The 10,577-nt window shown below is 38.3% G+C and overlaps 1 protein-coding gene across 3 annotated transcripts; it reads right to left on the reverse strand.

The window, feature by feature from the left end:
• Positions 1 to 646: 646 nt before the first annotated feature.
• On the reverse strand, positions 647 to 10,358 carry LOC104958072 (clathrin light chain A-like). 3 transcript variants are annotated; one of them, XM_010785780.1, is made up of 6 exons: positions 10,254 to 10,358; positions 9,588 to 9,705; positions 6,726 to 6,837; positions 5,304 to 5,357; positions 3,218 to 3,253; positions 647 to 1,734 (listed from the first exon to the last, which is right to left on the reverse strand). In XM_010785780.1, exons 1-6 carry the CDS (start codon positions 10,341 to 10,343, stop codon positions 1,563 to 1,565), a joined length of 582 nt encoding a protein of 193 aa, XP_010784082.1. In that variant the 5' UTR covers positions 10,344 to 10,358; the 3' UTR covers positions 647 to 1,562. The 3 variants fall into 3 exon arrangements, with proteins under 3 accessions (XP_010784082.1, XP_010784083.1, XP_010784084.1); XM_010785781.1 differs by lacking the exon at positions 3,218 to 3,253; XM_010785782.1 differs by lacking the exons at positions 3,218 to 3,253; positions 5,304 to 5,357.
• Positions 10,359 to 10,577: the final 219 nt, after the last annotated feature.

The raw sequence follows: 10,577 nt of genomic DNA on the forward strand, positions 1-10,577 counted from the left end.
AGAACTCTCAAAGAATGTTTTAAATAAAAGGACATAAAACAAAAAGGTGGATAATAATACAATCTATTAAATGTATATGTAAAGACATTTGGTCAAATGAAATGACACTGAGCCAGTGATAACAGCTACGCCCAGCGTGGATGAAGCTGGTGCAGGTCTTTCTTCATGCCCCCCTCCCCCTCTCCTCAGAGTAAGTGGGGAAAAGGAATAAGACCTCTGGAGACCACGCTGTCTCAATAATCCACAGTTTGAGGAAAATAAATGTTTTAGGAAATGACAAATATAAAGTTAACTATCAAAAGGGCTCCATATAGAAAAAAACAAATTAACTGTGCCATTAATTCAACATATATTTTTAGATGGAATTGGAAATGAATAGGAAGAGAGCTTGGATCTGATATCCTTAATACAAGAAGCCCATGTGTAGCAACGTGTTGCTTGATCTTAATGCTACAAACCTGATTCCATACTTAACTTATACTCACTGTAAGTGATCCTGTTGGCTTCAGTTCACTCCCTGTGGTACAATCATTTATGTATTAAAGTACTCCTACAGGCCAAAGTATGTTTACTTTAATATGTACAGGATCCACAAGCACTGTGATACCTATAATTTAAGTCGTCAGAATAACAATAATACATCCAGTTGAAGAATGACCACTTTTTATTCACTTTTTACTGATATTGAAATCAAATGGACAATGCACACGATGGTTAAACAACAGCTGGCTAATATCTAATTCTCTTTATAATAACAACTGTCAAACTTCAGTGACATAAATGTTTTATATACTGTATATATTGCCTTCTGTATATGTACACGCATAGAGTACATACACACACATACCCACCTTTGAGGTTTACACACACGAGCCATATTTATTGTAATGGGTGGAGTTCCTGACTTGGGAAGGGAGAGGCTTTTCAAAAGGAAATGCATAGATTGGAAATCTAACATAATATGCCACAAGCAAGCTCGACACACAGTTGAAAGTACACACACTGTATTTTGAGTTTTGTCTTAAGGGTTTGGTCCTTAAATATACGATAAAGAAAAATAAGAATGGGAAACATTGGGATGAATACAACCATTGAACATCAATCAACCCTGGTAGGTCAGAGAGGGATTCAGGGGAATGACAGGTAAAGCTATAAGAGCACAGCATCATGGGAATGATATTAATAATGTTTGGGGTCCGATTGTAGTCTGTTGTAGTGTAGCTGTAGGCCCAAACATCAAGCCTTCCCTTTTAGTGTTCCAACTCAGTGTTACATCAAACCACAGACCAACAGGCTTTAATCTCTGTGTGTGAAACAACAAGGAAGAGGAATACGCGGTTATGATTGGTCTGTGGAGGAGGTTCACACGGGTAAAACCATGGAGAAAATGCTAGGTGTAGATAGGACCACTGGCTATACTTCCAGGGGGGAAGAGAGCTGTCCATGGCAAACCTATGTTGAGTTCACCTTGTCTTCAGAATAGAGATTGTGGTCGTTGGGTTGGTGGGTGTGTGGCGATAATAGAGGATGATATGGAATGACGTCCCGAGTCGATCGGCTGCCTAGCGGACCAGCGGGGATTGCTTCAGGGAGATGAGGACGGAGCGCATGCGGGACACGTCTTTGGCCTGCTTGCTGGACTTGGGGTTGAAGTCGCAGAGGCGAGCCACCCGCTCCCACTCTGTGCCGGGGTTATTCTCATCCAGATCTGAAATCATGGCCTCCTCAGCCGCCCTGCACCAGGGAAGAAGAAAAAGGAGATGGAATAGAAAACAATCAGTGGAGGAAGAAGTTGAATACACCAAAAGTACACGTACGGCTCTTAGGAAGTCCTCTGCTGATCACTGACACACACGAGTTCAGGAAGGAAACTCACCCAGGACTCTAGCATTACATTTTGGGGATTTAGTTAGTGTGCTTTTCATGATATTTCACCTTTAAAGTTGAAATGTATGTTTCGCATCAAGATTTGAGAAACACTCCTAAAATCAATTGAGCAAAAGCAATCTCGTTTTATGGCTCAGTGAGACTTTGATGGTTCAGCAGAGTCTAACTCAGAGCAGGACAGTCCAATCACAACACATACATTATTTACATCTATTTGTTTTCTGTTACACAAAGAGGAACAAGCTAAAACACTTTCATTACCCATCACATGCCCTCAACACTGCTTACACATAACAGTATAATCACCAGTTTTAGTTTTAACTCAACACAACAGTTAAGTGAATTACATTTAAAACACTGATGGAAAATCCAAAGAAAACAAACCAACCAAAGTAATTGTAAGGTCTGATAAGCATCTTTGGTTGGTTAAAAATGCAGTTCCTGGAAGAACTGTGGGAGTGGAGTTTCCCAAACCTGTACGCTAACTTGCCTTGTGCATACATATTTACAATAAACTTGTTTCCTCCGAACGACGGAGGTATAAGGATGTAAGCTCATCTTTATGCTGGTCCTTGATTTGAAATGAACGATAATGGCAAGTGTTTTACTTTTTAACCATGTCCAAAAGAACTAAAAGCACTGCTGGGCTTTAGCCATGCATTGCACTGCAGCTGAAAAGCAGGCTATTTGGAGGTGTGGCAAAGAATGCATTTACTTTGCATGTTTCTAATTGTGGAACAAATCAATTACTGTCTTTTTGTAAAAGTTTGATGCTTTTAACCATCTTTCAAATAAACATAAAAACCATTATAAACTCCAGAGCTTGAAATTAAAACACAAGAGTGAAAAAAATAAGTAAAAGACAAAAACTAAAAACTGAAAATGGATCAGTGCCACTTTCACAAGACATTTGGAGATGCAAGCCACAGATTAGGGCTAAACAAATGTAACAATCATCCCAAACCACCAACCCATAAAAACTGTAATTTTCCACTGCCGTAATACTTCTGTATATCCCCCACCCAACCTGCAAGCACTAACATCTAACTACACACAGTACACAAAGCAAAATGGGGATGAGAAGCCAATGAACAATCACCGTTACAACCAATTACAAATACACAAAGGGGACTAAAAAGGGCCACAACATCACAGAAGGGACATTATTAACAAACCTCTAACTAGGCAGTGGATCTAACCGCTGGGAAAGTAAACGGGATATTTGTGCAACATACACATTTCTAACACACATACACACAGGACTGCATCTATCCCCTCTGAGAAAATATAAAGTATTTGAAGGTTGTGGGGTTTCATATTTTTACTTAACTGGTCTAGGCGGTAGCAAGGATGGTTAATGTGTGTGCTTTAAGGTGCATAGGAAAAGAAAACAAAGAGAAACAGTTTCACAAGTCAGAATATAGAAGAGAGAGAGAGGGGACGAAATGAAAGACAGCAAAAATGAGTTCAATGCAGATGTGAAAAGCAAGCGTGCAAAAGCGACAACTCTCTTTTGTGATTTCTGTTTTTCAAAACTGTTGGAATGTACCAAATGTGCAACCTTTGGTTTTGGCGAGAAGGAAACACATTTGTGCCTCAGTTAGGCAGCAAAGGACATTATAGCCTGGGGTCTCATTTATAAGGCTGTGTTCGATATAATATTTGTACATACAATCTCTGGTATTCATTCAAGACCATTTTTTCCAACTGTATGCCTATACAGGAGGCCCCTGGAGTCCCTCATGGTCTCACACCAACAAGATGAAGAAGGAGGAAGTGGTGGGATTCAGTGTCCTTCTGTACAGATGAGATCAGAATATTCTGCAAAAACTGCATTGATTTGTGATCATTAAAACACTGCCAACTATGAAAACAAGCAAAGGAAATTCTTCATTTCCAAGACAAATGCATTTGACCCTGGGCAGTAAAAAAAAACATGAGGATGATTACGTCGATATTACGTTTTAAATACGTGGACATTTAATAAAGGAAATAAGCCTGGCACAACAATAAACCAAAAATAATTTAATGTTAACTTATTTTTTATGCAGTAACTAACTTTCAGCTTTGCATTTCTTAACTAATGCCGACCGGCCTAGTTGCAGTTTACAACCATCGTATCAAAAATGTCAGAACTTCCTAATGTTATCCTTTAGAGTTATGGACAAAAATGTGTTTTACAGTCAGTGACTTTGACCTCTACCAAAACATAATCCTTTCATCATTCAATCATGGTGGCCGTATCCCAAATTTGATAAGAAAATAGGATGAACTGACTGCTATGCTGCTACAGGTTAGTCTCTCCTCTACATTGGAAATCAAAGCTGATAGTACCAATGATAGGCGAAAGAAACGCATACTCCACAAGGCAGGCCAATGTGCACTCCAAATAAATTGATAGCAAAACCAAAGGCTGCACAGCTCAGCATATTGGATAGCTTGTCTGGCAAATTAGCATCTCATCATGTCGGACATCAGCAGCTACAGAGCAGCTAGCATTCAAACGCATGAATACAGGTCAGTTTGAAGCAGTTGTGTTGCCGGTATTGATTAGTGGCGTTATTGAGACTTTGAGGTGGAAGATAGTGGAAATGATGGAAGCAAACCTGTATTTTGGGAAGAGGAGATTATAACAAAATTTATAAATTAGCTAAAAGTCCAAGGAAAGACATACAACTTGACCTTAATGCAGTTTGGCACTTTCCTATTCTGCACATAGCTCTAGCTTTTACATAAGTGAGTAGCTAAGGCTAGGAATACAGGAAGTTGGAGACTTAAAAAGTTTGACTTGTAGAAGAAGTCCAATTATAAACACACAATTGCTTCAAACAAATCTATATGTATCCCACTGAATAATATATTGAAGTTTAATTAAAAAAAGAATATAAAAAGATATTAAGTACAACACAAGGCATTTTCCATTACGAGTAAATACAATTAATGTAAGCATGTTTTAAATCGTTGGAAATTCATGTTTTTGCTAAATGTTTTTTTCTGAAATGGAGGAGGAAGACAGTATGAAGGTGACTAATGGATTAAAAGCAGTTGTGAAATAATTCATTTGATGTTCATGGATGTTAGTAAGTTGCGTAGCAGTGCGTGTATTGGCATGCAGTCATGTTTTACTGAAATCTGACAGGCATCTGCTCACAAATGACATGCAGACATTTCGGGTGGAAATTATTACTGCACATGAGAAAGAGAAAAAAAAGCTACATGACAGGTGTAACAATTCGAAGTAGTTAAAACATGTAACAACTAAAAGATGGAACTAAACCAAGGCAAAACAAAGGGAAGTAAGTAATTGCCTAATAAATGATATGATTTTAGTGGTAGGATGCTGGGAGTCGATGAAAATGGAGGGGGGACAAAAGCAAAAAGGATGTAAAGGAAGGATGTTAGTTGGAGCAACATACACATAACCAATGAGCTCAGAGAAGGGCTGCTTGTAGAAGTCTTCATCCAGAACCCTGGACAAACATCCGCCAAACGACAGAGCAGCAAGAAGGTAGGAGAGAAGAGAGACAGCGATAAAAGGGAGAAGAGGATGGAAACACAAGCATTATCGGTTACCACACAATATCACCTGAGGCATATCATAAAGGTCTCAGTGTCAGAGGGTCTCAAAGGCCCAGAGAGGCCTGCAGCCGATTATGTCCGATACCTGAAATCTTTAATTATACATCTCTGGTGATCCTCCAAACACGGTCAGCTCTGAACATCGAAGTAATCCCAGAAGTTAGAGAGTAATACTATCAAATTATAACTATTCCACCTTCTGAGGCAATTAACTTAATCCTCAAGACTGTATAGCTTATGTAAGTCATCATCAGAACGTGCTAAAATAGTTACTAGCTACAGCTGCTTTAAAAAAAAGGACTAATTTACTGATTTTAAAATATGTAAAACTTCTGGATTTTATTTGGCTGAAATTGTATAAATGGTCAAATATGTTCTATACATTGACAAGTAAACCAAGTGATTAGTTTGGAAAAGAAGAAATAGATGAAGAAGAAATTATGAAAATTATTTTTGTTGGCAGTCCTAATTCTTTGACATTGGAATGACAGTTAATAGACAAAGACGGTCCATATGAAAAAGTGTAAAACTTTTCCCCCAGACGTACGGTTAATAGATGAGTAGGGAGCCATGTCTGCCAGCAGTTTATTATTAATGGGGTAACACAGCTAAATTACAGCAGAGGAGAATCTGAGACAGAAACGCAATTAATTTAACTGCAAGAAGATGAGGTACTAAATACGTCAAAATAGTCTGATGATTTTCTTTTGCACGAAACAGTTATTGGATTCTTCTTTTGAAACACCGTGCTACACCAAAATATCAGGAGGCCATTCCCCCAGTGATGTAAAGCAGCCCCGAGGACCCTCTCTCACATGGGGTACGACCAATGTAAAGATAATTTGTTGTGGGGTCAACTCACGAAATGCTACACCATTATAGAAATTGTATTTCCTCACATACTGCATCATCTCAGGTTGCCTCCAAGGAAGAAGGCTTGCCTTCACATTATTTCCCATGAATACGAGGAAAACCAAGCTGATACCTAAAGGGTTCTGGCCAGCTAAGGTTAGAAACATTGCGTACTGGAACAGAAGCCCATTATCTTTCTGGAACCCCTAGGCTAAGGTGGACCCATCTCTTGAGCCAACCCTTAGTGTTTGGCTTAATGCCGGAATCCAAGATTGCTGCTCTTGTTTAGGAAGTATAATTTTTATGAGAAACATTTTGCGGATTCCCCATATCACTTTCTATTCATGGTAAGATGAGCCCGTTTTATTCCCTTTGTTCCTTGGGTCAACGCACTATGAAGCCAGTACCTGTTATTGGTTTTGGTTTTCTCCAGCTGCTCGTCCTGCCTGGCGTGCCACTCCTCCAGCTCCACCTTGGCTTTTTCCTTCCACTCAGACTCCTGCTTGATAGAGTTTTCATCTGGGGAGGGAAAACAGTGAGGAGAGGGTCAATAAAAAAGTAAAGTCTCAGGAATGATAATAATTTTACACACAGCCCAAACTGCTAGGTTTGAATGTTTAGCACTTTGCTTGGAGATTATAATGTCTTGATTGTGATTACTTTGATTATATGTTAAAGGTCACCTATCATGTTATTTTAAGGCAATAGCATAGGTCTCAGATATATAAAAAATATATAAAAGTCGCCCGCAGGGGGGAAATTGGTCGCCCGCGTGCATGTTCTAAAAATAGCACAAGTCACCATGGAGCTCCGTCTAAAACAATTATTGAATACATTTTTATTTTTAAAATGACAATATTGAATATAAAATTTTAAAAGCACACATTTTGTATGTAAATGAAATGGAGATTTGGTGCGTGAAATTGAACTCTGACCCCAGATAGGTTCAGAGTTGAACTCCACGCACCAAATCTCCGTTGCACACCTTTAGCTGAGACAAGCTAGCATGAGCAGCTACGATCATGCACCACACCACCACACCACAAACACACAAACACACACACACAGCAGTGGTGAGGATCTCAGCCTGCCACTGACGCTCAACCAGAAAACATCAGCAGTTAGCTGTTAGCAGTTAGCAAACAGAGATCACAGCTCCTCATATCTTTTCAGAAACTGGACAAAAGTTAAACAAGTACAAACCACAGACTGTCTGTGTCATGGCGAATACAGTCGCTGGTTTATTTATGTCTGTAGGCCGTTGTTATGAGTGTGGAATGAGCATATACAACGTTAGCTTAGCCTGGTCGACCCAATCTCCATTCAGAAAACAAGCATTTTAAAAGGTTTTTCGCCTGCCGTCTTGTCTGCAGACTTGTCAAGCATTAATTCATGGTTTTTACTAAACGGTATCAGTATGTTGTTACTTCGGCATCATTTAGAAACGTGTATTACAATTTAATCACGGTAAAATATGTTCATTTTGTTGTAGTTGTAGCTCCCGAGCCAGCGCGTCTTGTTTGAATGATGCGAGTAAACACAGCTGGCAGCAGCGGTGAAACTCGAGCGATTAGAGCGAAGTCGCGTCCGGTGTGAACGCAGCATTACAACGACCCCTGATAGATCTCGCGAGAATGTGCATAAATATAGATACATTTTCATAAAAAAACAATGGGGTTGCTATAGCAATGGTAAATCATTGTTAATAATTATTGTGAGGAATAATTAACATTAACATGTGATCAGACAGTCCACATACAGTAAATTAATATGTATTCTGATTATTATTAATAATAATATTATCATTAAAGGTGAACCGTGCAATTATGTTATTCAGGAAGTTTGTATCAAACAAGTAGCCCTTCGTATTACTCAGTACCCTTGAAGTAGCCCTCGGTGACAAAAAGGTTGGTGACCCCTGGCATAGACAGTATAGGCGAATGCTAAGGGCGCATCAATCAATGGGGGGTGCCAAAAATTAAAAGATTAATTAAAAAAGTTAGAATCTTTACATTTTTTATTTCATAACACAATTTCCCGATTTTGGATCAACAAAGTACATCTTATTATCTTATACTAACAGAACTGGGCGAATGCTGTAAACAGCATTCGCACTATTTAAGTACATTTAAATGATAGCACCTAATAAATGTTAACTAAAGTAATGGGTTGACCTACAAACTGAAAAGCTAGTAAAATGTACCTGGACAATGAAGAAATGTGAGTAAAGGTGGGCGACGCCCCCGGTCAGAGGAGTTTGAGCACGGTACATACATTTGAACAAAAGCAGACTGTTCCAGTTGAAGAGAGCATGGACCCTCGTCTAACGTGAATACTTGTGGATTTGGAATCATGTAAGTATATTTATGTACTTAATTAACTCTGCACATGCCTGTTAGCTTGTCAGCTTAATGTTGATATCAAATGCACGTTAGCTAACGTAAGTATTTCAGCTTAGCAACTAAGCTAGTTGTGGGATTTTGAGGTACTTGTTCTTGATTTTTTACTATAGGGTGCTTTTACGTGTAAGACTCAAACAGAATTTAGCTAATTATAAATTGTACTTAAGTAGCATTTTCATTACCAGAATTTCACTTGAAGTAGAGTATTCTTACAGTGTGGTATTAATATTTATACTTCAGTAAAGGGCCTGCTACTTATTCGACCTCTGAGTGACAGTATATCAATGTGTTTCTGTGCCTGCTTTGTTAAGTTTAACTGATGTGCAGTATTTGTTAAAATCATTGTAAAGTGTAGCTTAATCATGGCTTATAGCTGACAACAGAACAAAAATAAATGTGTTGTTTAAAAGTGGCTACTGTTTCATATGTTGTATAGTCTTAGTGTAAAACTGTTTTATTGAATATAAATTGCATTTGATGTTACAATGAGAATAAATTACATTTAAATATTACCTACCTACAGATTTATGAAATAAAAAAAGTTAAGAATAGCAAGTAAAAACAAACTAAAAAACAAACATTTTTACTGGAGATTTGTAATAAGATGCATATTTAATCTTAAATCAAATCTACTATGCAATAGTAAGTAAAATGTATTTACAAAAACTGAAATTTGACAGTAAAGTTGACTTGATTGCCTTTAGTAACAAACACTTCTTAACTGTAAGTAAAGGCTACTTGAAATATACGCTGTTAAATTGACTTGCACGTCTTTACCTAGATTTTCCTGAGTAAATCTTACCCCCCATTTTGTTCAGTGTAGACAGCAGTAGACCATCCTGTAAAAACACACTGGTAAATGCTTACCTAGCAACTGCAGGCGCTCGCTTTGCTCCTCTCTCCACTTGCGAAGACTTTCAGGTTCAGCCTGCAGCCGGTCAGCACTGGAGATCGCTGCGTAGGCATCGGATGGACCGTTGCTTTCCTGAGAACAAGGGGGTTGATGATATGCAGAGATACAGTGTGAAGATATTTGATCAAGGTCAAATATAGAAATATGAAAAATGATTCTACTTGTTTCTCTATCATCTCGAAGTTCTGGTCCTGCTTTTAATTTGCAAGTTACAGTTTGTGGGGAATACAACTTTGAGTTTTATCATTGAGTCAGTGCCAAAAGGAAGTCCTGACAATGCAAAAGGCAGCAATTTGCAATGACAGCACAGGAAAAGGAAGTTGGAGTGAATCGTCCAGATATTTAAACCTCTGCGGTCAGCACTGAACTATCATTACTCAAGGGAAATAAGTATTTTTCACCACTTGCATACAAAAAAATAAAATACATTTTAGTTGTATAATAATAATAGTTGATGCACAAAGAAATATGTTTGATTTGGGAAAAGTAGTGTGTACTTGGTGAGCATGAATAAGATGTCAAACTCTCCTTATGCAAACACAAAACACATGAACAAACCTTATGAGAGAAGACTTGGGAAATGTTACAATTTGATTGCGAAATTGTGAAAAAAGTATTACCGCATGAATATCTCCGTTGACAGCACCATCTGCAAAAACATAATGTAAAATAGTTGTAAGAAATGAACGGCATACAACAAATCCAGACATTATTAAATATATATTTCCTAACAAAACAACCACAAATCTACAATAACAACCTTGGCTAGCTGGCTTGACTCTAGCTGGATCCTCGTGATTTGCACTTCTGATCAACTGCTACTGGAACAAGGCAGTCATGGAGGCCAAAGGTCGGCCAGCTCCATCAATTTGCTCTTAAGGCTGTAAGGTGAGCTGGTTGTTGGGATATGAAGCAATGAATGACACGCCCTATAACGGTAGTTA

Source organism: Notothenia coriiceps, unplaced genomic scaffold (assembly GCF_000735185.1).
Source record: "Notothenia coriiceps isolate Sejong01 unplaced genomic scaffold, NC01 NC01_scaffold00028202, whole genome shotgun sequence".
Lineage (NCBI taxonomy): Eukaryota > Metazoa > Chordata > Actinopteri > Perciformes > Nototheniidae > Notothenia > Notothenia coriiceps.

Coding starts and splice junctions, on each gene's coding strand:
- LOC104958072 (XM_010785780.1), bottom strand. CDS start 10,343: ATGTCTGGATTTGTTGTATGCCGTTCATTTCTTACAACTATTTTACAT. Junction 6,838..9,587: donor CGAGCGCCTGCAGTTGCTAG/GTAAGCATTTAC, acceptor TTCCCTCCCCAG/ATGAAAACTCTATCAAGCAG. Junction 1,735..3,217: donor CCTTGCTACCGCCTAGACCA/GTTAAGTAAAAA, acceptor TCCCTGGTGCAG/GGCGGCTGAGGAGGCCATGA.